Genomic DNA, 28,000 nt, shown 5'->3' with positions numbered 1-28,000 from the left:
CTTCTACCATGCCATCCTCGGGTCCCGATGTTCTTCATCAATGCTGGCAACTTCTTCAGTTGTTACAGGCTCAGATGACTTCTACCACTACAGCTGCTGACAATAGTACCTTTGTTTCCCCAATTGCAGATACTGCAAATTGGATTCTTGATTCTGGTGCTTCTTTTCATATTTGTTATTCATGGTACCTTTTTGAGTCTCTTAATAAGATTTCACCTGTTTTTGTGAGCTTACCAAATAAGCCTCGATTTGAGGTGGGATTCTCTGGCACAGTTCGTTCTTCAGATGATTTTTGTCTCCATGGAGTTCTGTATATTCCACAATTTCAGTTTAACATCATCTCTATCAACATGTTGTTAAATGATATGCCTCATATTTTTGTGGAGTTGTCTAATGGCTCTTGTATTCTTCAAGACAAGTCCACTTCGAGGATGATTGACAGGGGTAGCTTGTGTCGTGGCCTCTATTTGTTTGATGGCACTTCTGTTTCTACTGCTACCGCCACATATGTTTGTTCTTCTATTTCTCCCAACGTTGTAGTTAATGCATCTACTGTTGTTTCTACTGATGTTTGGCATAGTCATTTTGGCCATGCATCTCATACTAGATTACATGCTTTGAAAGGTGTTTTGCCGCTTAACAATGTTGCTCATTATGATTTTTGCAAGATCTGTCTGTTAGCTAAATAGAAGCGTCTGCCTTTTCATTGTAATAATAATATGGTTCAACATCCTTTTGATCTTTTACATGCTGATGTGTGGGGACCTTTTCATCATTCTACACATTCTGGTTATCGAGTTTTCTTGACTACTATGGATGATCTCAGTCGATATATGTGAGTTTTTATGTTTAGGAATAAATATGATGTTCAGGCTATTGTCCCACGTTTCTTTACATATGCTGCAAATCAGTTTGGTGCCTCAATTAAAGCCTTTTGATCCAATAATGCTCCAGAATTGTTGTTCAAAGATTTTTTTCTTGACAAAGGAGTTATTCATCAATTCTCTTGTGTGAAACGTCCTAAAAAAACTTAGTTGTTGAATGAAACACCAGCACATACTTAATGTTGCTCGTGCTTTATACTTTGAGTCTCGGGTTCCTATTGACTTCTAGGGAGAATGCATTTTTACTATTGTTTATCTTGTGAATTGAACTCCTTCCCCTGTTATACAATGAGAGTGTACTTTTATTGCCTCTATAAACGGGAACCTAATTATGCTAGCCTTAGAGTTTTTGGATCTTTATGTTTTGCTTCTACTTTGAGTTCTCATAGGACTAAGTTTGATCAAAGAGCTCGTCCTGTTGTATTTGTTGGCCACCCGTCTGGTGTCAAGGGTTATCGATTATATGATATTAAGGCTAAACAATTCTTTATCTTTCGTGATGTTATCTTTCATGAAAAGATGTTTCCTTTTCTTACTGAGACAACTAGTACTCCATTTACTGATCCATTTTTAGACTTGGTGTTGCCCCGTGGTTTTAATTTTCAAGGGGATTCATTAGTGCCTACTGATGGTGTTTCTCCATGTTCTGTAGCCCATACCACATGATAACTCTCCAAAAGAGAGTTATTTGTGTCTAAATTTCATATAAGATAGCTAAAGATAGCCTCATCTACTCCCCATATCCGCTGAGTTGTGCCTAAAATATCATAGAAATCATATTCCTCATTTATAATGATACCATATGAAAATAATCTAATTTTGAGCTTTTTGCTGCAGCTTTGATGTTGCTATAACATCAGGTCCAAAAAGAGGCATAAAGCAGCAAGCTGGTAGTGAAAAGACTTCTCAACGGAAATTACCACAGTAACTAGAGGTTTCACCTGGAAGTGAGAGCTGGGTCCCACATGGTTTGTTTTATTGCCCTAAAAACGGAAGGAGGTATAAATGCCAACAAGAAAGAGAAGCGTCCGCGCACAACACCTTGCATTCTTGCAATCACTGAACCCTTACTTCAAGAAAACCTCTCCAACTGTTCGAAAAGTCAAGAGGAGAAAAAGACTCAGAAAACCATTGCTGAACAGAGACAAAGAACACTTGTTGGGAGCTGACCTTCAGCTCCCTCTCTTCATCTTTAAAACTCTTTGTATTATTTTCCTTATATTTCTTGACTCCCCTTATGGTATTGCATAGCTAATCACCTTGTGTAAGGGGGAGATGTAGTGAACTCATTTCAAGGGCTGTAACTTTGCTGTTCTTTATTAATGATAGTGTGTTTTGAGTTGAAGTTATTTTATTAATCCATTTTCAATATGCTTGATCACCATGTTGAAATACCTCCTTGTTAACTTTTGGAAAATTGTAATAGGGAGTGAGAAACTTCATTTCGAGGTAGATTCTACTTGAGTTAGAGAGTGTGAACTTAGGGATAAGAACCACCTAGCTTGGTTATAAATTGTTTGCAAATGCTGTTAATGTTTGTCTAAGAACCCTAATAGCAGAAAATCTGGGATGTCTAAAAAGACGTCTTGTTTGTTTGACCACTATTTCACTTCGTTAATGCTGCAGCATCGTTAGGGTAGCCTAGAAAAAGTCACGATTCTTCTCCCCCTTGCATCCTCCTTTTAGAAGAAGTTATTTGTTTGTTGTTCATGTTTGGTATTTTTGGGGATTATTAAGTTTGTTTATACGTCTCTCTTAAATCCTCGCACTAACTTTTATTTCTGTATTTGTGGTTAAAAATTGTTTAGTTTAGTGCACTGATTTCTTGGGTAATTATTGAGTATTTGGTGCCTAGTCTCTATGGATTTGAACTTTTTATTACATGCTGCGACAATGGTGTACACTTGCACATATATGAAATGGTAACCTAAATCGAATCAACACCTCACCACCCGTAACATTACCCACAGCTCCTTAGCCTTCTTTCCCTATACCTGATGATACTATTCATATACCTGATACTAATCTTTTGCCTGTTGATACATCCTTACCTGTTGTTCCAGCTGGCTCTATTGTTACTGATACTTCTCAGAACCTTCGTCGTTCCAGCCGTTCCATCCACATGCCTTCCTATTTACGTGATTACCATTGTAGCCTTTTACAACATTCTCCACCTTCTCCAGCCTTTACTAAACACTCCCTAGAGCACTATCTTAGTTATACAAAGCTTTCTCATTCACATTCTTTATTTGTTATGAATGTGTCTACTTCTTATGAGCCTCAATTTTACCATCAAGATGTTGCTTATTCCCATTGGCGTGATGCTATGACGGCTAAGCTTCAAGCTATGGTGGAGAATAACACTTGGACCATTGTCCCTTTGTCACCTAATCGTAATACTGTTGAGTGTCGTTGGATATATAAAGTGAAACTCAATTCTGATGGCTCTATTGGGAGGTACAAAGCGCGCTTGGTAGCGAAAGGCTACACACAACAAGAAGGACTTGATTTGATTGAGACATTTTCTCCGGTGACTAAAATGGTAACTATTAAAGTACTTCTTACCTTAGTCATTTCTAAAGTTTGGCCTATTATCCAATTGGATGTTAATAATGCCTTCCTTCATGGGGATCTTGCGGAAGAAGTCTATATGCATCTTCCTCTTGGTTATAAGCCTTCTGTTGTATCTTCTTATCATGGTACACGGCTTGTATGTCGTCTCAATACGTTAAGAAACCCTTGATAGTTGGATCTAAGAACCTTGCTAACAAACAAGACCCATAGAACTCAATCCCAAAAACAAGTATGAAATCAACCTAAGGAAAAGTTTAAGAACGAATTACCTTGATGATCAATATCAAGAGTAGAGAAAACTCGTTTCTAAACTCGTGATTCGAATCACTTCACAAGAGGTGTGATCAATACCGCTTGAATGATCCTAACATGCAAATTCTAAAGACACAAGAAATTGCACAAGAAATGAGAGATAAAGCTCTCAACCAAGCTAATGAGAAAACTCACTTTTCATTAAACTTCAAATTGTGTTTACAATAAGACATCTCAAGGCTATATATAGCAATCCTAGCAAGTCATATGAAATGTCTTAAGAAAATGGAAAGACTCATATCTTACAAGAATTGAAAAGACATGTAAATGCAAAGACATAACCTACAAGAAATGAAAACGTGTTGGGTGTGTTGCCCTAAACTCGTAGTTTGTATTTTGTAAAAACATATGTCTATTTAATAAAGTTTTATTCAATAAATTTGTTGTTGAATCATAGCTTTGCATTTTCCAAAATCCAATAAACTAAACATCCAAGGTTATTTATGATGTAATCGAGACAGTATATATACTCGGTATATAGTTGATATACGGGGTATATATTTGATATACCCCTGATATATGAATGGATAATGTCCCGTGAATAACCTAAAGGGGGATAAGGCTGGGTACCTTATCCTGGCAACACTATGGATACGGCCCACTCTGTAAAGGTTACAGACGACTCGATCCAGGTCGTTCGTGTGGAGACATGCGATTGGGGGTATCCTATACAATGAGTTTGTATAAGAACGGACCGCGAAATAGGCAATCTTTAGATGTAACACCGTTAACTAATAGATTGCTATTTCTTAGGATGACCAAGCAACTCATTCTCAATCATGAGTGAGTTATGGACTCCTGCCCATGAGGGCTCGTCTTTTGATCTGTATGGGTGAGAGTGGCTCGAGTCGCCGACTCAACATTCCTACCATTTTGGGGACGAGACCAAGTGGGGAGCTGGGAACATAACTTTACAAGATGGAATTCACTCCTCCCCGACTTTAGGGAAGTAAGTGAGTTTCCCTTAAATGCTGACTCCGGGACTTGAACAAGGGGCCCCACCCTCTCATTAGCCGAGAAGGACTTTCGGTTATTGGTTGGACCATAACCGGGTTGTTCATTAGAGGAGCAGTGGTGTTTAAGGAGTAAGATGTAACTCAGGCGTAAAACAGTAATTTGACCCAACTTGAGTTACGAACACTCGTGAAGGATTGACTCGTCTTTAATGGTCGTATATCCATGGACACGAAAACATTCTGCAGTGAGAAGAGTGCAACTGCGGGTCTTTAGTGGAATGACCCGTAGTTAACGAATCTAGATTAACTCGGTCAATGAGTTTGACTGATTAATCTTGCATCGTTGGAGCTTCGGATCTGTAGGTCCATTAGGTCCCCTTGCTAGCTCATAACGGATAAAACAAGGATCAAATTTTTTGGAAGAATTTGAATTGTTCAAATTACTTAAGGGATTATATGTATATTGATACATTATAATATATATAGTTAATTGTAAATTAAAACTATATATTATGAGAGAGATTATTTGAATGAGATTCAAATAAAATCAATATGAATAAGATTCATATTAAAACTATAGGTTAAAAATAATGTGCATAAGATGTACATTAAAACTATAGGTTATACGAGAGAAATGTTTTAGAATATGATTCTAATTTTATAATAAATAATTAAGTGTTAATTATTTATGTATATATATATTTATTAATTATCAATTGGATTAATTATTAATTATATTAATTAATTTGATTAATTAATTATATATATATATTATTATATATATATATTTTAATTATTATTATATATATATATATATATATATATATTAATATTAATATTAACTCCCCTGCAAAATTGCAGGGGAGTGGGAGGTTTTGTGACGTGGGGAGTTACCCCACGTCACCCTTCTTCTTCTTCTCCAAGTGTTGGAGAATTAGACAGAAGGTGTTACAGAACAGAAGAAAAAAAAAACTCTGAGGATTTCTCTCAACTTCTCTCAATTTCTCCCTCTCTTCGATCAAGGTACTACCACAAGCACGATCCCGAGACCCAAGAGGATAGCGAGGAAGATCTGGTGGTGGTGTTCGAGGGGAATTCACTGAAGAAACGTTCTTCAAAGGTTTGTTTTTCCCCTGTATTTTTCTTTTTTAAAATTCGATTTTGTATCCCGAAAACCAGCAACGAAAATCCGTTTCCGCTTCGGGATTCACATCCCTTCAAAAAGGCTTGCAAATAAAAAGTCATAACTTAAATAAATGAAAAGACAAGCAAATGAAAATGTTAAGAATATGGAAACCAACCAAAATAAGTGCAATCCCGTCCATAATGAGGGATGTGAGTGTTTGACTTGGTGTTTGAATTGAATGAGTTAACTTTGACTTGTCTTGATGGAGTTGACTTTGACCTTGACCAAGTTGACTTTGACTTACCTTAAAAACACTTAGAAATGTGAATTGCTGAAGTTTCCTAACAATTGATCCAGTATTCGATCGATGAGGCATGACAAAGGTAGCTCCTTGGTTAATATTGATTACGCTTGTTTACATGCGTAAAAAGAAGGTTTTAGATGCTGTTTTTACTATGTTTCAGCTTTGTTTCGGATTTTTCTCGGTCGTTTGAGTTCCAATTCATGCAAAATTCATATATTATGGTTTGTGGTTGGCTTATATTGTATTTATGACATTTTAGGACCATTTGGGAGTGCAAATTAATCAAAAGAAGCAAAAAGACGGAAAAACCATCATGGGAGGCGCCAGGCGCCTGGGAAGCCTGCAGAAAAAAAGGTTTTCTTCCAACTTTGCCCTTAATGAAACGCGTCTTCCAATGCGTTTTGGTGGTTCCAACCGATGCATACGTGTAGAAGAAGTGTTCCATATCAGTTTGAGCACGATTTGGTCAGTCAAAAGAGTTGGAAATGGGTGATTCACCATCGTTTTAGGACCTACCTAACCAATTCTGCACAGCTATAAATTCCAGCAACTTCTCCACCAAAATCATCAAGCCTTGCTTCCTTCTCTTGATCATTTTTAGTGTTTCTTTGTTGCTTTCTACGTACTTTTGAGTTGCTTTCATTAGTTGCTTTTCGTTTTTAAATCCCGAGCACTTTACATTCTTTTATTGAGCTTTGTTTTGTTTCCATTTGTACTTAGTTATTTTCTACTTATTCAAATATATAAAAATCTAGCACTTTGCTTATCTTCCCTTTGCCTTTACTTTATTTTTAGTTAAGAGAGTTGTGTTTTTGGAGAAAAGAGCACGTGACACTCTCCCTTGCTTGAAAGAGAAGGGCGAAGCTCTCAGTCCCGATAAAAACTCTCCGTTAGTTAACTTTTGTTTTTCACACATGCATTCCACATTCAACCATTTTACTTGCTGTATTTTCTTCAATATGTCTTTCTAAATTCCTGTCTCTAGCCCGGTTATGGATAGTTAGCCTTTTATGTCTAAAAAGGGTTGCTAAGAAGTAGTGTTTTTGCTTTCCATTCATTGCTCAACATGTTTTCCCAAAAAGTTAGGATTTAGAGAAGGCCACTGTAAGTCTTAACAAGTCAATACTGAAAAGGTTGCTTATTTGCATTGTTGAGTGGTTAAACCGAGGAGAGGAGCGCCTTAGACATAAGGGTTCCGCTTAAGTAGCCTAGACATAGGACCTTAACCCGAGGTTGCGACTATTTCCATCCTAAAACTAAGATATATCTCATAATAGACATATTAGGGAATGTCTTAGGACTTTGAACTTGCTTTGACATAAGTCAAGTGAGAAGCGTAGTCGTTGGTTTCTAAAGTAAAAAGCATATTGTCCTTAGCATGTCCTTGAGTCTTTGTTGGCTAACTTGAAGTAGTTCGGGCTAGGTTTTATCATTCTAAGTCCAAATCCCAAATCCAAACCATTATTTGTGACCACTTCCCATTTTACAAGAATCACTCATTCCAACATTCACTATTCTTTAAAACTTTAGAGTTTGGAAATTGTTTAGAAGTCCTTGAGGATCGATACTTGGATACTCCGTCCATTTTATATTACTCTGACAGGTGTGCGCTTGCATCTATATAATTGTTACCACGCTTAGCGCGTGCGTTCAGCAAAAACATACCAGTCAAGTTTTTGGCGCCGTTGCCGGGGACTTGAGTTTTAAAATTATTTTCAAATTCTTTTAGTTTTTATTTTTGTGAATTGTTGTTGGGTGTAATTTCCATCCACCGTTTTTGTTCTATATTTTTGGTCGTTTATCTCACAAGGGTAAGTTAAAGTGCATGAGCACAAGATCTTTTCTTCTACCCCTTGACCCTGAGATTGGGCGAACCCTTCGAAAAACTCGAAAGGAGCAAAGACTTCGAAAACAACTAGAAAAGCAAAAAGAGAGAGAAGGTGAAATCAGTCCTGAAAGTGAGGTAGAGAGTACGAGCACATCAATGGCAGATATTCCACCTCGTGATCCGGTTGATCCACCTGCTGTTAACGGTAATATGAGGGATCATGCAAGAAATGATGAATTCAACCATATCCAGATGGCGGACAACAGAGACGTGGCAATGCGAGAATATGCCGCCACGGCTTTTCAGAACTTTGATTCAGGGATAGTCAACCCTATTCCAGCCCACGCAAACTTTGAGCTTAAACCAATGATGTTCCAAATGTTGCAGACAATTGGACATTTTGGAGGGCAGGAACATGAGGATCCACATGATCATCTGAAATCATTCATTCAAATTGCAAATGCATTTCGATTACCTGGTATAACAGACGATGCTCTGAGACTAACACTTTTTCCATTTTCTTTGAAGGACCAAGCTAGAGCATGGCTCAATGCATTTCCACCGGGATCCATCACCACATGGGGGTCGTTAGTGGAGAAGTTCTTAACAAAATTCTTCCCACCTACTCGCCACGCTGATATCAGAGAGGAGATCATCTCCTTTAGACAGTATGATCGTGAACCTGTTCACGAGGCGTGGGAGAGATTTAAAGAACTAATCAGGAAATGTCCGAACCATGGCTTGCCGGCATGCATCCAGATAGAACATTTCTTTAGAGGCTTAGATCATCCTACTAAGATGATGCTAAACAATGCTGCCAACGGAGCCTTTACAAAGAAGACATTCAACGAGATAGTTGACATCCTAAATGACTTAGCTTCACACAACGAACTATGGTGTTCGCAAAGATCTAGGGCAGCACCAAAGAAGCAAGATCCAGCTGGAGTTTTGGCTCTGGACATTGCGACCTCGATGCAAAAAGAGATGGTTACAATGAACCAGAGGCTGAAAGAGATGGCATTGGGAATAAAAAATCCATTAGCCACGCCGATACAACCTGTGCAGTCGGATTATTGCACTCCTGCCCCTGTTTGCCAAGTCAACGATCTCATTTGTTCATTTTGCAGTGAAAACCATATTTATGATAATTGTCCACATAACCCTGCTTCTGTTTTTTATGTAGGACATGGGAACAATAGGAACTTTAACCCATATTCGAACACCTACAACCCAGGTTGGAGGCACCACCCTAATTTCTCATGGGGAGGACAAGGAGGTTCGAGCGGTTTTAATCAAGGGCAGAGCCAACAGAACAAGCAGCCCTATGTTCCACCTACACAGCAATACATCCCACCACCGCAACAGCAGTACAATCAGAGAACACAGACTCCACCAGTTCAAAATAACAACTCAAATCTTGAGAATATGATGAAGGAGTACATGGCCCGAACCGACGCAGTGATACAATCCCAAGCGGCATCAATGAGGAATTTCGAGACCCAATTGGGACAGCTCGCCAATGAATTGAAGAATAGACCACAAGGTTCTTTTCCAGGCCATACTGAATTACCAAAACGAGAAGGGAAAGAACAGTGCAAAGCTGTCACCCTCAGGAGTGGACTGGCATATGATGGACCAACAATGCCAACAACAGATGTACAGATTCCGTCCACTGAACCAATTGTAAAGATACCAGAAAATCCAACAACACCAGAAAAAGAAAATATTAGAAAAGGTAATGAGGACACCCCGAGTGTTCCTCCACAGGTACAGCCTTCTTTTACCCCTACTCTCCCGTTTCCACAAAGATTAGTTAAGAAAAATAATGATTCCCAGTTTAGAAAATTTTTAGATATTTTAAAACAACTGCATATAAATATACCATTAGTAGATGCTCTAGAACAGATGCCAAATTATGCTAAGTTTTTGAAAGATATAGTTTCTAGGAAGAAAAAAATAGGAGAGCATGAACTGGTAGCCATGACAAAATGTAGTAGTGAGGCTGTAGGCAGCCCGCTGCCCATCAAATGTAACGATCCTGGCAGTTTTACCATCCCATGTTCCATAGGAGGAAAAAACTTAGGTAGGGCATTATGTGATCTAGGCGCTAGCATTAATTTATCCCCTAGACCTACTACGGTTACCCTCCAACTAGCAGATAGATCTATCATAAGACCTGAGGGAAAGATAGAAGATGTTTTAGTCCAGGTGGACAAATTCATTTTCCCTGCGGACTTTATCATTCTAGATTGCGAGGCAAACTTAGACGTTCCCATTATTTTAGGAAGACCATTTCTAGCCACTGGGGATACAGTTATTAATGTGAGGAAGGGAGAAATTACAATGAGGGTAAATAATGAAGAAGTTAAATTTAACGTTCTAGACGCCATGAAATTACCAGGAGACTTTGAAGAGTGCTCTGCTATAACTAGCTTGAATCCTGTTATGTTTGATGAGTTTTATGACTCGTTAGTTACAGAGATTGAAGAAGAGCTTGATAAGATAGCAGAAGGACCGGAAGATGTGACTAATCCTGTTGAAAAAATACAAAAAGAAGAATGCAAGTCGTTACTTCCGTCCATAATGGAACCACCCACTTTGGAGCAGAAGCCATTGCCGTCGCATTTGAAATATGCGTATCTAGGGGATAACGACACTTTACCAGTTATTATAGCTTCCAATTTATCACCTACTAATGAATATTCTTTATTGCAGATTTTGGAGAAGCACAAAAAGGCCATTGGATGGACGATAGCAGATATCCGAGGGATAAGCCCGGCCTTTTGCATGCACAAAATTCTATTGGAAGAAGATGCTAAGAATTCTATTGAGAGTCAAAGGCGGTTGAACCCGAAGATGAAAGAGGTTGTAAGGAAAGAAATTCTTAAATGGCTTGACGCCGGTGTTATATACCCAATATCCGACAGCAGCTGGGTAAGCCCAGTACAGTGTGTACCAAAGAAAGGGGGTATAACCGTGGTGGCCAACGAGGAGAATGAGCTCATCTCAACCCGAACTGTGAGCGGGTGGAGAGTTTGCATTGATTATCGCAAACTCAACAAGGTAACAAAGAAAGACCATTTTCCTCTCCCGTTTATTGACCAGATGCTCGACCGTCTGGCAGGTAAGGATTTCTATTGTTTTTTAGATGGATATTCGGGTTATAATCAAATTACTATTGCTCCAGAAGACCAAGAGAAGACAACATTTACGTGTCCGTATGGTACGTTCGCTTTTAGGCGAATGCCCTTTGGACTATGCAATGCACCCGCGACTTTTCAGAGGTGTATGATGGCCATCTTCTCTGACATGGTAGAAAATATTCTAGAAGTTTTTATGGATGACTTTTCTGTTTTTGGAAATTCTTTCGACGCTTGTTTAGTTAATTTGGAGAGAGTATTGGAGAGATGTGAACAAACAAACCTAGTCCTAAATTGGGAGAAGTGTCATTTCATGGTACAAGAGGGTATTGTTTTGGGTCACAAAATTTCCAAGCAAGGAATAGAGGTAGACCACGCTAAGATAGACATCATTTCAAAGCTACCTCCTCCTACAAATGTCAAAGGGATTAGAAGTTTTTTAGGGCATGGGGGATTTTACCGCCGCTTTATAAAAGACTTTGCTAAAATTTCTAAACCCTTGTGTCAATTGTTAGAACATGATAGACCATTTGTTTTTGATGATGACTGTTTAAAATCATTTGAAATGTTGAAAGTTGCTCTAAGTTCAGCCCCTATAATTATCGAACCTAATTGGGATTTACCTTTTGAGCTCATGTGTGATGCCAGTGATTATGCAATAGGAGCTATGTTAGGACAACGTAAAAACAAGATCTTGCATCCTGTGTATTATGCTAGTAAGACTCTGACCGGTGCACAACTCAATTACACTACTACTGAAAAGGAACTGTTAGCAGTTGTGTTCGCCTTTGATAAGTTTAGGTCTTACTTGATAGGCACAAAAGTCATTGTTTTTACTGACCATTCTGCTTTAAAATATTTATTTGCTAAAAAAGATGCTAAACCACGTTTGATACGGTGGATTTTGTTACTTCAAGAGTTTGATATTGAAGTTAGGGACAGGAAGGGTACTGAAAACCAAGTTGCTGATCACCTGTCTAGATTCGAATCCCCGCTCTGTGATGATGGAACTGTTATACGTGAACAGTTTATTGACGAGCAACTCTTGCGAGTTGATTCAGTTCCGTGGTATGCCGATTTAGCAAATTATTTGGTAAGTCGAATAGTTCCTTATGAGTTCAACAAGCAACAGGTAAAGAAATTTCTAAATGAAGTTCGATGTTATCGTTGGGATGAGCCTTTTTTATATAAGCTAGGACCTGACAATATCTTACGCAGGTGTGTCGCAGAAGAAGAGCACGAGGCGATATTAGACGCTTGTCATATGTCTCCATATGGAGGACATTTTGCAGGACACAAAACCGCAGCCAAAGTTTTGCAAAGTGGGTTCTTTTGGCCCACTCTGTTCAAAGATGCACATAAGTTTGCCCAGGTTTGTGACAAATGCCAACGGACAGGTAATATATCTAAACGCCACGAAATGCCTCAAACCCCGATCCTGGAGATTGAAATATTTGATGTGTGGGGTATAGATTTTATGGGTCCATTTCCATCTTCTAATGGTAAGCTTTATATATTGTTAGCAGTAGATTATGTTTCGAAATGGATAGAAGCCATTGCAACTGCTACCAATGATTCCAAAGTTGTCATTCGTTTTCTGCAAAAGCACATTTTTACGCGTTATGGAACCCCGCGTTGTCTGATAAGCGATGGGGGGGCTCATTTTGTGAATAGGTCTATGCAAAAGTTGCTGACTAAATACAATGTGCGTCATAGGGTTGCAACAACATATCATCCTCAGTCGAATGGGTTAGCCGAAATATCTAATAGGGAGATAAAAAACATTTTAGAAAAAACTGTAAATCTTAACCGTAGGGATTGGTCTTTTAAGCTTGATGATTCACTTTGGGCATATAGGACAGCATTTAAGACTCCCCTCGGCATGTCCCCCTATAGGCTAGTTTTTGGAAAAGCATGTCATTTGCCTCTTGAGCTAGAATATAAAGCATTTTGGGCTACTAAGAAAGTAAATTTTGATTTGTTGGCTGCAGGTGAAGCGAGGAAGTTACAATTGTTTGAATTAGAAGAACACAGGCACTTTTCTTATGAGAATGCTAAGTTGTTTAAGGAAAAAACTAAACAGTGGCATGATAGGCGTCTTCGGCCGAACAATATTCAAGAAGGTGATCTGGTTCTGTTATTCAACTCTAGGTTGAAACTTTTCCCTGGAAAACTTAAGTCTAGATGGTCTGGTCCCTTTCAAATTTTTAAAGTCTACCCATATGGGGCAGTGGATCTAGTTGACTCCAAGGGAAATGTTTTTAAAGTAAATGGGCAGAGACTTAAGCCGTATTTTGGAGAACCAGTGGATAGAGGAAAAACCTCTATTCAACTTTCAGGTCAATAAATTTTTGCGAAAAATGTTTTTTCCTTCTTATCCGTTTTTGAAAGAACAAAAGTAAAGGAAGTCTTTGTATCTTGTATTTTCTCTTTGTTTCATTATAAAGTTTTTCTTATTAAGAGAATGTTTTTGAAAACGTTGAAAAAAAAAGAAACAAAAAAAGAAAGAAAAAAAAAATGTTGAAAAAACAAAAAAAAAAAGAATTACGCAGGCGCCTGGCGCCTGCCCTGTTTTTCCAGCATTTCGAAAACTCTCAGGTTCGAGAAGTCGTGCAACATATCTACAACTTACGGACTTCATTGGATTTTGCGGTTTTACCTTCATGGCCTCCAGCGCTAGCTGCTATCCTTGGTCATCCATCTCCCAGTACTGACACTGATCCTAGTCCACAACCTCCGACTTCATGAAGGGGAGGTTCCTTCTTTGCTATTTTTTGTGTTTTATTCTTTTGGTTAATGACGTAGTTGCATATTCTAGCATTACTACGCATGTTTTTTTTGTATTGATTATGTTTCGAGCTCAGTTGAAGCATGAATAAATTAGTATCGTTTATCTTCTGATCACTTAAAGTATGCCTTCACTTAACCTTAGTTTAGCTTTTCACATGCCTATTTTGAAGCATCTGTGCTGTGCATGTGATTTCATGTCGATGATGATTATAAGAGATTGTTGAGTTTTCGGTTCTATGCCTGACTAAGCTTTGAGCTATTTCCTTTGTTTATGTGATAAACTCATTTTCTTTTATGTCTTTTTGATCTTTACAGACTTTAAGCTTTTTCTTTGCCCCTATATAGGAAGTCCTTGTCCTTTTTACTGTTAAGCCTTTTTCATCCGATGCAAAAGTCTTTTCCCAGTGAGGACACTGTCTCTCTTAAGTTTGGGGGGGACAGTCGTTGTGTCAGTCGTTGTTTCAGAAAGATAAGGTGTTATTTATATTTAAAAAATCATGCTATTTTCTTTTGAAAAAGAGTCAGTTGGAAAGAAAGAAAATGTTGAAAAAGCACTTAGCTAAAAAAAAAAAAAAAAACGAAAGAAAGAAAGAAAAAAAAAGTTGCAAAAGAGTAAAAAGAGTCTTGTTGAGAGAAAATAAGAGTGGGGAAAAGACTTGTGTTAGAAAGAAAAGAGCGGTAAAAACAATGAGAGTTAAAGAAAATGTATTTATGATTCCCGAGTCCTACTGTAGACACCCATTTAGTTTTAGGTTGGGTGTTGACTTTGAAAATAGCAGTAAAGATGGTGATAAGTGACTTCGTGTTTCTCATTGTCGTCGTTTTATGACCTAGCTGTTAGTTCAAAGTCTTTCTAAGAGTAGCTGTGGTTGAAACCGATGTTAGTGTGTGGAAACCTCAGGGGCTAGTAGCCGGTCTGTCAGATGTAAAAGTCTTAGTGTAAGGAGGGAGTGTGCAGATTCCTTAGGGGTATTTGAAAACGTTTTCTGTTTTTGAAAGAGAAAAAAGATTTTGAAAGAAAAAGTTTTTATCATTTCAAACTTGGTTTATAGTGACTAAGTTTACAAAGGCAATAGAATGGTAGGCTCTGACATCTTTTCCTTGAGACAATTTATGATTGAACATCTCGGTTGCTTTTGCTTTTCCTTGTCCATGTGTTAGAAAGCTGATTAAAGTTGCTAAGTTTTGCTTGAGGACAAGCAAAAAGTTAAGTTTGGGGGTGTGATTACGCTTGTTTACATGCGTAAAAAGAAGATTTTAGATGCTGTTTTTACTATGTTTCAGCTTTGTTTCGGATTTTTCTCGATCGTTTGAGTTCCAATTCATGCAAAATTCATATATTATGGTTTGTGGTTGGCTTATATTGTATTTATGACATTTTAGGACCATTTGGGAGTGCAAATTAATCAAAAGAAGCAAAAAGACGGAAAAACCATCATGGGAGGCGCCAGGCGCCTGGGAAGCCTGCAGAAAAAAAGGTTTTCTTCCAACTTTGCCCTTAATGAAACGCGTCTTCCAATGCGTTTTGGTGGTTCCAACCGATGCATACGTGTAGAAGAAGTGTTCCACTATCAGTTTGAGCACGATTTGGTCAGTCAAAAGAGTTGGAAATGGGTGATTCACCATCGTTTTAGGACCTACCTAACCAATTCTGCACAGCTATAAATTCCAGCAACTTCTCCACCAAAATCATCAAGCCTTGCTTCCTTCTCTTGATCATTTTTAGTGTTTCTTTGTTGCTTTCTACGTACTTTTGAGTTGCTTTCATTAGTTGCTTTTCGTTTTTAAATCCCGAGCACTTTACATTCTTTTATTGAGCTTTGTTTTGTTTCCATTTGTACTTAGTTATTTTCTACTTATTCAAATATATAAAAATCTAGCACTTTGCTTATCTTCCCTTTGCCTTTACTTTATTTTTAGTTAAGAGAGTTGTGTTTTTGGAGAAAAGAGCACGTGACACTCTCCCTTGCTTGAAAGAGAAGGGCGAAGCTCTCAGTCCCGATAAAAACTCTCCGTTAGTTAACTTTTGTTTTTCACACATGCATTCCACATTCAACCATTTTACTTGCTGTATTTTCTTCAATATGTCTTTCTAAATTCCTGTCTCTAGCCCGGTTATGGATAGTTAGCCTTTTATGTCTAAAAAGGGTTGCTAAGAAGTAGTGTTTTTGCTTTCCATTCATTGCTCAACATGTTTTCCCAAAAAGTTAGGATTTAGAGAAGGCCACTGTAAGTCTTAACAAGTCAATACTGAAAAGGTTGCTTATTTGCATTGTTGAGTGGTTAAACCGAGGAGAGGAGCGCCTTAGACATAAGGGTTCCGCTTAAGTAGCCTAGACATAGGACCTTAACCCGAGGTTGCGACTATTTCCATCCTAAAACTAAGATATATCTCATAATAGACATATTAGGGAATGTCTTAGGACTTTGAACTTGCTTTGACATAAGTCAAGTGAGAAGCGTAGTCGTTGGTTTCTAAAGTAAAAAGCATATTGTCCTTAGCATGTCCTTGAGTCTTTGTTGGCTAACTTGAAGTAGTTCGGGCTAGGTTTTATCATTCTAAGTCCAAATCCCAAATCCAAACCATTATTTGTGACCACTTCCCATTTTACAAGAATCACTCATTCCAACATTCACTATTCTTTAAAACTTTAGAGTTTGGAAATTGTTTAGAAGTCCTTGAGGATCGATACTTGGATACTCCGTCCATTTTATATTACTCTGACAGGTGTGCGCTTGCATCTATATAATTGTTACCACGCTTAGCGCGTGCGTTCAACAAAAACATACCAGTCAAATATCATCCTCCCCTTCTTCAGAAGGATTCGTCCTCGAATCAAAAGCATCTCCTTGCAATGCAACCTTGTACTAAACATCTAGAGGTTGTTGAAACATGTCAATAGGATAATCAATTTGTATGATAAGCTTGTAATTGCTTGTAAATGAAAGTCTTGCAGTCCCGTTCCAAATTCTTTGTTTAAATACCCAATACACTCGACCATGAGTCCATGGTATTTGATTCTCCAAGGGCTTAGAAGCTATGAGTGAATGTTGCTTCTCAATGTTGCCTAGGTCTTCATTTTGCAGTTGCGTGCTTTCCTTACTCTCCCCAATTTGCACAATATTTGTAATCTCGATCGCTTTCTCAACAAGTACCTCCTCTATGGTTGTGTACTCATCATGTGTCAAACCTCAACATGCACATCTTCTTCAGCATCATAAATAACAACATCAATATTAAAATCTTATTGTTGGGCATGCATAAGAGTCTCAACATTCGTATTTTCAACGACATCCTGATTCTCTCCCTCATTTGGAATTTGTTGATGATTATCCTCTTGAGGCATAGGACAATCTTCCTCTTTTTGAACCGATTTTGCAGCATGCCTTTTCTTGTCTTCGTATTGCATTTTGAACTCTTGGCACAATTCATTGAGGTCATTTATGTTTTTGCGAATCCGGGCCAATTCGTATATGGATCTTCGCCATGGTGGTTATCATGATGTCTTCGGCTATTGTGGAACTTTGATTTTTGTGAAAGTCCAGTGTGAAACATGGCTGCAAAACAAAGTTAAAGAAACAAAGAAAAATGGATCTCACAAGCACTCCCTCACTATTCCACTCGTTAATGAAGTTCACTTGTGTTTAATAATCAACACTCAAAATAATATATCACTCTCTTTCAATCTCTCCCTCATGACTTAGTACACTTCTTACACACATTAAACAAATTGGTAAGTGAGTAGAAAAGTCAAAGAGCAATGTGCATTTCAAGTGGTTTAGACAGCACATAAAAACTCATACAAGAGCGTGATTTTAGGAGTAACCCGAATAACAACAAAGAAACAAGTGACGAAAAAAATGGACAGAATTAGAATGGAAGCTAGAAAGAAAGGAAAGCAAAGTTAAAGATAAAGATGGTTGGGAATTAAACAAGGAAGTAATGAGAATTCAATCCAAGGCTAGTAAATGAACAAAAAGTGTAACCACCAAAGAGTAATGACAAATGAGATCCTCTTTTTTTTTTTTTTTTATTAGCTATGGAATAGCAAAAGCACAATAATTTGAAGAATAAATGCTTTCACGTCCAGCAAGTCTTTTTGTTTAATATCAATTAGCAAATGGAAAGACCCATAACTTACAAGAAATGAAAAGACATGTAAATGTAAAGACATGACCTACAAGAAATGAAAATACTTGCAAATAAAAAGTCATAACTTAAATAAACACTACAACAAATTCGACTTTTAATGACGGGCAATGCCCGTCATGAAAAGGAAACAATGACGGTCAAGTGACCGACATCTATTCGAGTGTCCTTGTTTCTTTTCAATGACGAACGGTTTTAATGACGGATAATGCCCGTCATGAAAAATTTTGTTTTCATGACGGGCATGGCCGTCATGAAAGGATAACCATGACGAACATTGACCGACATCCTTACGAGTGTCCTTGTTTCTTTTCATTTTTCATGGCGGTTGTCGCCCGTCATTGTATGTACGTCACTACATGTACGTCATTGTTTGTGCGTCATTGTTTGGGTTTAGTTCATAATGTTAACATGTGTTTTTCTATTAACATGTGTTAGCTATGACACATCCTATTTCGAGAGAGGAATCTACAGTTAATAGAAGCATTCACACTTAACAAGAACTCTCCCGAGCCTCAAGCAAGTAAGCACACTAAATTGACTGGCCAAACAGACTCATTGAGATGAAAAATAAATGCACTTCTATTAAATCAATCATTAAAGATCTAAAGCATAGCAAACGTTAAGACTACAGCGAGATTATCACCCCCAAGGTGGGGTTTAGTTCATAACGTGAAAGAAGGAACTGAAAAAGAAGAAGAAAATCATCATTTCAGAAATAAACAGTAAAGAGATGATAGCTTCCTTAGTAGCAGCAAGTGGGTCACTAGAAAAACAGCTACTCTTTCTAGCTCATTCTTCAATGACGAGAAAGGTGACAAGATGGAATGTTCCATGAATTCAAGTCTCCAAAAATGGCTCCTTCTTTTCTGTCCTCTCTTTTGCGGCTATGGTATCATGTCCTTAAATATCGGGCCCTTAAAATTTACGGCACCCTCTGGAAGCTGTACAGACGCGGTAAAAATCAGATGGCTGCAGTTACTGCATAGTCACACACTTTAAGGCATCCTGGATAGCTTCCAGCTTTAACATAACTGCATTTTTCTGTCATGCTCCAGCGACACTTTCACAGCCTTAACAGCTCTTGGCTTGCCGTCCATACATTTTTCAATTTCTGTACAAAACATCCAAAATTAAGTATAATTCGTTTAGAAATAGAGAGAATTGAAATTCTACAGCTCAGGTGCCTCACTAAATGATTTCTTCTCTTTTATAAGGTCTGTTGATAAGAATCCTCACATTTTCGCACAATTCATACCCAATTTATACCACAAAGTACTCTCTTATGGAGAGTTATCATCTGCCTCATTCAACAGCGAAATCGACTACGTGTCCTGTCATATGATCAAGTTAAATTATGCAAATAAGAGAGAAATACCGAACAATGTTTTTCAATTAGTCATCCAAACCTTGTTGGTAACTATTTTTTTTTATGTTATATTTGTTAAGGATCCCACATTGATAAAAGAATGGACCTTACATAGGTTTATAATAGACATGAGCTACTCTTCTCATTGCCAATTGGTTTTGAGATGGAACCCATGAATATTGATATGGTATTAGAGTCGAACAAGCTCAAACGGGCATCTTATCTAAAAATGAGATCTGAGGCGAAAAGCTCCTGAATGGAAAATTAGTATATGAGGTTGATTTTTAGTTATTATTTTTATAATGACATTTTCTGGCTATACATTTATTATTTTTATTGTAGGAAAAGTCTGCCAAAAATAAAGCGGCGCGATGTAAATTGTGACTTAATCATTGGGCTAGAACAAAACCCTTTTAGTGTCATCAAGAAGATAAGGTATGAACATATAATCTATTTGAATTATATTATGGTTTTATATTTAGTTTCTTATTATTACTTCTTACTATAGTTAAATAATTTGTTGGTGGTTTTATATTTAGTTTCTTATTCTTACTTTTTACTATAATTAAATAATTTGTTGGAATAGAAAAAAGAAGAATGGGACATATTTAAGTCTCATTCAAATGTTTTACGAGACACATTTTATTGAAGTAAAAGGTTGGAGTAACCTACAATCCCAAAATACATATGTAAGTATTCGTTTAATGTTTTAATACGTAAGGACTGATGTAGGATATTTCCTAAAGTTTCTAACTAGACTTTTTTAGGAATAAATAATCACGTTAAAGGCCTACTTAGATTCTCAAGGAACATCTCAATCAGACGAAGAAATTATGATGACAATCTCTGGAAAAAGATCCAATTACATGATAGAAATGAGATATAGATAGAAACCACTCGAAAGTAAAGGATCATCACAATACTCTCAAGAATATATTGAGTCTTTAGAGTCTCGCCTTACAAGGACCAGGGAAGCCTTGGTGACTCAAAAGAGACTCAACAACTAGAGAGATCATTGGCGGCTCAACAACAGGAGACTGAACGACAACTCGAGAGCCAATGACAAGAGTTTGATATAAAACTTATTGAAATGAATCAGACTATTGAGAGGTTTACAAGAGGAGGAAGTTCATCACATAGTAAGGTATGTTTTGAAGTTAGTATCTTAATGTTCTTGTTATGCTCTGAAGTTTGAGATTTACGTATGAACGGGGTTAGGAGTATGTTTCTAATTTATGGATGTCGTGAGTATTTTTATGATTTTAACTTTCTTAAGCATGTCTAGAATTATGATGATGGGAACGAGGGGAGGGGGAGGGGAGTATTTAGTTTGTTTGTCAAGAATTATGAAATTATGCTTCTTCTTAAGTATGTTAGTATGTTTTATAGTTTGAACGTTCTAAAGTTTGTCTGGAATTATGGTTGGTTTTGTGTTTTTTGTATTGGAGGCCGGTTGCTCTTAAATTTAAAATGTACGTATGCATGTATGATATGACTTGTAGATGCTAAAGTTATGATGATGAAGGGCGAGAGGGGTAGGGTGGTTTGTTCATATTTAAGTTAGTTCTTGGTGTTATGGTTTTTTAAGTAAGTTCAAGTATTGCGATGATTTTAGTTTAGTTATTAATATAGGTTTCACTTAAGTTTGAGAATTAAGTATGCTTGGAGTATGTTTTGTGTTATGAGTTTTCAGATTAGACTGATTCTTATAATTACAATTAGAGTCGGATTCTTTATTTAATTTTAATTACCATGTTTAGAATTGAAGCATGGTGGTGATAATATATTTTAAAATTTTGGTCTGAATGAAGAATCTAATTTGTAAATTTAGGTGCAAACTAATTTAGTTGTTTTTATTTTTTTAGAAACTTGTTTGTAAATTTAGGTGCTTTAAATTTAATTGTTTTTATCTTTAAAAACTTTTAAAACTGGTGGATAATGAGCATTGATTAATGAAATTTATTATTATCAAATATTGAGGTTTTAAAAGGAACAAATCTCGGAAACGTAGACATTTTGTGATAACAATGGAACTTCAACTTAGCAAAAAAGACAAATTATAAAAAATGCGACGAAGGTATATTTTCGTCACATTAAAGGCGATGACGAAAGGGTTTTGTCACATTTATTGTGATGAAAGTTGACTAGTAACGAAAATATATTCGTCGCACGATGGAAGTAGCATTTCATAGCTAAAGCGCTTCAGCAAAAGTCTTCTGACGATGTTTTTTGTGACATCAAATTTTGTTGCTGATAATTTTCAGCGACGTATTATATCTTCATCATTGAAAGCTATATTTTTTGTAGTGTATTAACTAGCTTGTAACTCTAGATTAAATTGAACTTTGGTAGTTTACACCGTTGATTATTTTCTCAAAAAAAAAATAATAAATAAATAGATCAACAACCTAAAATTTGAGGTATATTATTTTTAATTAAACTAAAATCTAATTACTTAAAATTATTTTAATTATTTGACTTAATAAAAATAAACTAAATTTCAACAATTAATTATTTAAATTTAACTAAGGTAAAAATTAATTGTTAGGAGTTAAAATGGATTAAATTTAATGCTTTATAACTGTATAAAATTGTTGAAAGTAATCACACGAATCAAATACAAATATCATTTATTTATATGCAACTATGATGACATTCTCTTCCAACACCAAACACAAACATTAGTTATTCACATGAATTCTCATAACAATTCTGTACACAACCAAAGACAATTATCTTTGACTCCCAAATATCTTATTCTCAAATATTTTATTCTCATGCATCTTATTTCCATGAATTTTAAACTAAACCTCAAACAAAACAACCTTTTAAGTTATTAACTTAAACAAGATTCTCTTGTATGTCAACTACATGTTGTTTAAAGATTATATTAATAACCTTGGATTTTCATAAAAATGGATAATTAAAGTCGCATCAATCAAAATCTTAAAATGTTATTTTCCAATAAATAATAAAATATTTACTAATTACAAGGCTTTATGATATAAATCCCAACAATCACTGCATAATAAATATTTGAAAATTTCAAACATTTGTCCCGTGCACAATTGTCTTCATCGTTTCTCAACTTTCAACCAAAAATGTTAGCAATAAAATAGCATTCACTTCGTCAACAAAGTAACCTTAATTGAAGTTAATTGATTGATTAAATATGTGACCTCATTTATATAGGAATTGACAAAATCATTCTCTTCCATGCGAATGTTAAAAAAATCTCCTAACAAAATATATGTTTTGTGAATTCAACCACATAATCTAACACAAGAACTCACCAAACGGAAAATAACCAAAGGCATAATTTTAGAGAAGAACAATAACGAACACCAGAGTTAATGGTTCGACCAAGTAAGGTCTACATCTACTATGTAATATCAGATATAGACTTTCTCATTCATCAATGGTGTAATTGTATTAGTACACCAAGAGAGAAAAATAAGTTTGGAGGAGTATCCTAATTATGTACTACTCAACTAACTCCTAAACAATCCCAACTAACTCTTATTTAATTAATTAACTTCTTGAGTTAGCTAACAAGTGGCAGAAAATTATGAGTCAGCAACAATTATCAAATCACCCTCATGACGAATATATTTCCTTGGATAGTAGGAGCAATCATCAATGATAAAATAGTAAACCAATAGATTAACCAATTCTAAGTTTCAGCATTTCATAAAGATATTCTAATCCATCACTTGGAGGAGACTTTGTCATCATGTCTGCTAGATTATAAGCTAAACTTTCATTCAATTACTACATCTCGAATAAAATGGAACCTCACATCAATATGTTTGGTTCTATCAAGAAAAGTTTGATTCCTTGATAAGGCAAGAGCGGTTTGATTCTAACAAAAAAATCTTTACTTCACATTTTCCATCATACATCTCAGATGTCAAGTCTTTGAGCCAAATTCGTTCTTTAACTCATCTGAAAAGAGCAATATATTCAAATTCTATTGATGAAAGTGCAACAACTAATATAGACCTCCAGCCAATGACATTTCCAAACAGAGAAAACACATACCCTGTCAATGATCTTCTGCCATCTAAGTTAGTTGCATAATCAGAGTCTACGTGTCCTACAATGATTTCTAGCGGATCCGTGGTTTTAGAATATATCAAACCCTTTCTACGGGTTCCTTTCACATGCCTTAGTACCTATTAGCAGCCTCTCAATGCGGTATACCTGGTTTCCCCATAAACTTACTTATTACACTTTAGAAATAAGCTAAATCTGGTTTGTAGCAAATCATATCATACATTACACTACCTATTGGGTGAATTGCCCTAAACTCATAGTTTGTAATTATGAAAAAATAAATTTATATTCAATAAAGTTATATTTTCTTATTTAATTGAATTGTTGTTGAATTTACAACATTGAATTGTCCAAAAATCCAACAAACTACACATCCAAGGTTATTATCATGTGACCGGGACAGTATATATACTAGGTATATATTTGATATACCCTCGATATACAAGTGGATAATGTTCCGGCAATAACCTAAAGGGTGTCTATAGTATATGAATAAGGTTGGGTACCTTATCCTGGCAACACTGTGGATACAACCCACTTTGTAAATGTTACAACGACCCGATCCAGGTCGTTCGTGTGTAGACATGTGAGTGAGGGTATTCTATACAATGAGTTTGTATAAAATTGGACCCCAAAATAGCCAATCTTTAGATGTAACGTCGTTGACTAATAGATTGCTATTCCATAGGATGACCAAGCAACTCATTATCAATCGTTAATGAGTTATGGACTCCTGCCCATGAGGGCTCATCCTTTGATATGTATGGGTGAGAATGGCTCGAGCCGTCGACTCAATATTCCTACCATTTTGGGACGAGACCGAGTGGGCAGCTGGGAACATAACTACACAAGATGAAATTCACTCCTTCCCGACTTTAGGGGAGTAGATGAGTGTTTCCTTAACTGCTGACTCCAAGACCTGAACAAGGGGCCCCACCCTCTCACTAGCCCGAGAGGGACTTCCGGTTATTGGTCAGACCATAATTGAGTTGTTCATTACAGGAGTTGTGGTATTTAAGGAGCAAGATATAACTCAGGGATAAAACGGTAATTTGACCCAGCTAAAGTTACGAGCACTCGTAAAGGATTTGACTTACCATTAATGATCGATATTCATGGACACAGAAATATTCTATAGCGAGAAGAGTGCAGTTGCGAGTTTTTTTAGTGGAGTAATCCGCAGCTAACGTATGTTGATTAAGGTGGTTAATGAGTATAACCTATTAATCTCGTACGTTGAAGCTTCTGATCTATAGATCCATTAGGTTCCCCACTAGCTCACAATGGGTATAACAAGGATCAAAGTTTTTTTTTTTTTTTTTTAAAGAATTTGAGTGGTTCAATTTAAATGAGGGATTGTAAGTTAGTTGTATAGGTTATAATTAATGAGATTCACATTAAAACTATAGGTTATGAGAGAGATATACGTTTGAATATGATTCAGATAAAGCTTTAATTAAATATATGATATTTAATAATAATAATAATAATAAATTAATTATTTTGATAATTAATTAATTTAATTAATTTTAACTAATTAAAAACTCACTTTCTTGCATTTTGGAGGTGGGAAGATGGTTGGTGAGGAGGTTGCTTCCTCCCTACTCCTTTCCCTCTTTATATAAATCAAATTGTTGCATTTTGGTGGGTTGAAACATTTTTCTCTACAAAGTTCTCTCTAAAAAACTCCCTCTCCTTTCAAAAGACGGTTCCTTCAAACTGATCCTTGCCTAGAGAATATTAGGAAAGATTCTTTGGTGGTGTCGTTGAACTACGGTAAAGAACGGTCTTCAAAGATGGGTTGCTCTACACCTCATTCTTAGCGTTGTTTTTGTCTTTTCTTTATCGTTTTTCTAAAAATCAAAGCACAAGCGTTCACGCGCTTCTGCTGCGAGATTCGATCCCTTCACTGCCCACTAAGTTTACATAGGGTATTGTTTTCATTTCTTTTAACCGATCATATGAGGAAGGAGATTGAGTAGTTGTGAATCTAAAATGTTGAGCTAAAGGTGTCTTAACTACCCTTGCACTCTTCGGATGAAAATGTTTTGCTATTTTATTTAAATAATCAAACTGAGAGATGTAAAGCAAGTTTCTAGAGGGATATTTATTCAATTCCAAACGGTCTTCTTTGCCTCTCCTAGATCTTTCATCTCAAATTCATTACTCAGTGCAACTTTTATTTTATCAATTTCTTGTTTGTCACATGAAGCTATCAGAATATCATCTACATACAAGAGCAGTAACACAAATATACCAAGCTTCACTGTTTTTTTTAAACACAAGTATCAAAAGAGTTTTTCACCAAACCTTTAGAGGTAATAAAGGCATTAAATCATTTATTTCATTGCCTAGGACATTGTTTCAGTCCATATATAGACCTTTGAAGGTGACATACCAGATTTTATTCTCCAGGCTTGATGAAACCAGGTGGCTGCTTCATATAGATGTCTTCGTCTAGTGTACCATATAAGAAGGTTGTCGTTACGTCCATATGTTGAAGTTCTAAGTTAAAATGTGCGACAATTGAGAGCTTGAAGTTCTAAGTTAAAATGTGCGACAATTGAAAGCAAAGCTCTGACGGGTGTATGTCTTACAACTGGTGAAAACATTTTACTAAAATTTATTCTCTCTTCTTGAGTAAAGCCTTTTGCCACAAGTCTTGCTTTGAACATTGGTTGTCAAAGTCTTTGATACCTGGTTTTAGATTATAAACCCACTTATAGTCCACTAATTTATGATTCGTAGATTTTCAACAAGATTCCAAGTGTTGTTCTTGAGTAGTGAAGTCATCTCTTATTCCATAGCTTCTAACCACTGATCTGATTCTTCAGAATTGATTGCTTCTTTGTATGAACTTAGCTTAGTACTTAACCTCTCTTCCAATAATTCTTTTGGTTCAATACTGGAAAAAAAAAGGATTGAGCACTCTCTTCAACTATCTCCTCTATATCAGCATCAGGATTTACATTTGATATCTGTTCTGGTGGTTCTTGCGATTCAGTCTCCATTGGATATGCACTTCCTGTAGTTCAATCTCAAAATTTTCAGGATGGTTAATTAGGAGCAAATTTATTATTTAAACCACACCAAACCATTTCAACTTCATTAAAGGTAACATCTCTACTAATCAAAAACTTAGTTTCACCTGATTCAAGAGTTCAAAGTCTATATCCTTTTAGACCATACCTCAAAATTATGCTTTTTTTTTTGCTTTTGTGTCAAATTGTGTATAATTAAACTAGTCAAGATGATAATTTGTTTTCCTTTTTTTTTTATATTTTATATTTTTTCAATTTAAAATATTTTAAAATTTTATTATTTATTTAAAGTTAATAATTTATACTAACATGGTTTTATTTGAGGTGCAAATGCTAATTGCGTCTTTTCTTTTTTCTTTTTTAAATATATTTTTTAATTTAAAATATTTTAAAAATTTATTCTTTATTTAAAGTTATTATTTCTTAAACAAAAATTTTCTATTTTTCAAATTAAAAATATTTTGAATTTTTTTTGTTGTTTTTTTTAGTACAATAGGTTGGGGAGGAGATTCAAACTCACAACCTGTTGATTGGAGGTCTATGCCAATTACCGCTGAGCTATGCTCGTTTTAATTTTATTTTATTCTTTATTTAAAGCTAATAATTTATATTTTATAGGAAAATAATTTATATTATAAATTATATTTTCTTTAATAAATTATATTGTAAAAGTATATGTTATATATTTTTATATTATATTTATTAAATTTTATTTAACTAAAAATAAAAATAAGCCAATATAAGTTAAGATATATATTATTGGTTAAAATGTCGTGAGTTTGAATCATCGCACAAATTGTTGTAAGTTAAAATTAGAAACAAAAATCAGGAAATAGTTATGAAACGTATGTTTATTTCTATTTCTTTTTCTCAAGAAACAAGAAACACAAATAGTTACCAAACATATTCCCGTTTCTAGTTCTACAAAAATTAGATAAAGAAGCAGGAAATAGAAAATAGGAAATGGGAAAAAAGAATGTTACCAAACGGGCAACTGTTTTATTTTTTCTTGAATTTCAAATTACAGAGTTTGCAATTCAATTAAGGTTTTATTTTTATTGTTGACGGAGAATTTTGGTTAAGGGTCGCCTGGTCTCCGGACGAGCAGTTCAAAGATGAATCCACCTAACCTAAAATCAAAGAACTCGATGCCGGTGTGGTGTCTCACCTAATATACTCCGACGCTCAAGTTAGTAATCAGAGTAAAAATAGGAATAAGACACCAGAGAGTTCAGTGACAGGTTTTTCACTTACTTAGTGTGGAGGATCGCCTTTCCTTTTATAGCCCTGAAAGGCCGACCAAAAAGGATGATGGTTGGAAGTGGCAGGGATGTCGCGCGTGGATGGCGCCTACCATTTTTGGTTCCTTTATGGTAGTGGCATAACATTCCCGCGAGGCTCGTTGCTGCCCGTCCAGTGTCCCTATCTCATTAGGGGTGGGAAACTTCATAGTTTGGTGGTAGGTGGATG

The 28,000-nt window shown here is 36.0% G+C and overlaps 1 protein-coding gene and 1 non-coding gene across 2 annotated transcripts; one reads left to right on the top strand and one right to left on the bottom strand.

Moving 5' to 3' along the window:
* Positions 1–8: 8 nt before the first annotated feature.
* LOC148212212 (uncharacterized) lies at positions 9–26,520 on the top strand. The gene is made up of 6 exons (XM_088122144.1): positions 9–672; positions 2,948–3,594; positions 9,752–9,980; positions 10,797–12,367; positions 12,866–13,429; positions 26,494–26,520. Exons 1-6 carry the CDS (start codon positions 9–11, stop codon positions 26,518–26,520), a joined length of 3,702 nt encoding a protein of 1,233 aa, XP_087978270.1.
* On the bottom strand, positions 8,621–8,727 carry LOC148212213 (small nucleolar RNA R71). Its single transcript, XR_015790044.1, has one exon. It is a non-coding gene; the product is annotated as a small nucleolar RNA R71 (small nucleolar RNA).
* Positions 26,521–28,000: the final 1,480 nt, after the last annotated feature.

Source organism: Momordica charantia (genome assembly GCF_013281855.1).
Source record: "Momordica charantia cultivar OHB3-1 chromosome 3 unlocalized genomic scaffold, Mcharantia_2.0 BLBB01000003.1, whole genome shotgun sequence".
NCBI classification, from domain to species: domain Eukaryota; kingdom Viridiplantae; phylum Streptophyta; class Magnoliopsida; order Cucurbitales; family Cucurbitaceae; genus Momordica; species Momordica charantia.
This window is presented reverse-complemented; position numbering and strand designations above follow the sequence as displayed.

What these genes read in the sequence shown, in the direction of transcription:
- LOC148212212 (XM_088122144.1), top strand. Translation starts at nt 9, where the DNA reads ATGCCATCCTCGGGTCCCGATGTTCTTCATCAATGCTGGCAACTTCTT. An exon ending in AGCCATGACAAAATGTAGTA is followed by an intron (nt 9,981 to 10,796) that starts GTGAGGCTGTAG and finishes TATTGGAAGAAG; the next exon opens with ATGCTAAGAATTCTATTGAG. An exon ending in AGCCGTATTTTGGAGAACCA is followed by an intron (nt 13,430 to 26,493) that starts GTGGATAGAGGA and finishes CTTGCGATTCAG; the next exon opens with TCTCCATTGGATATGCACTT.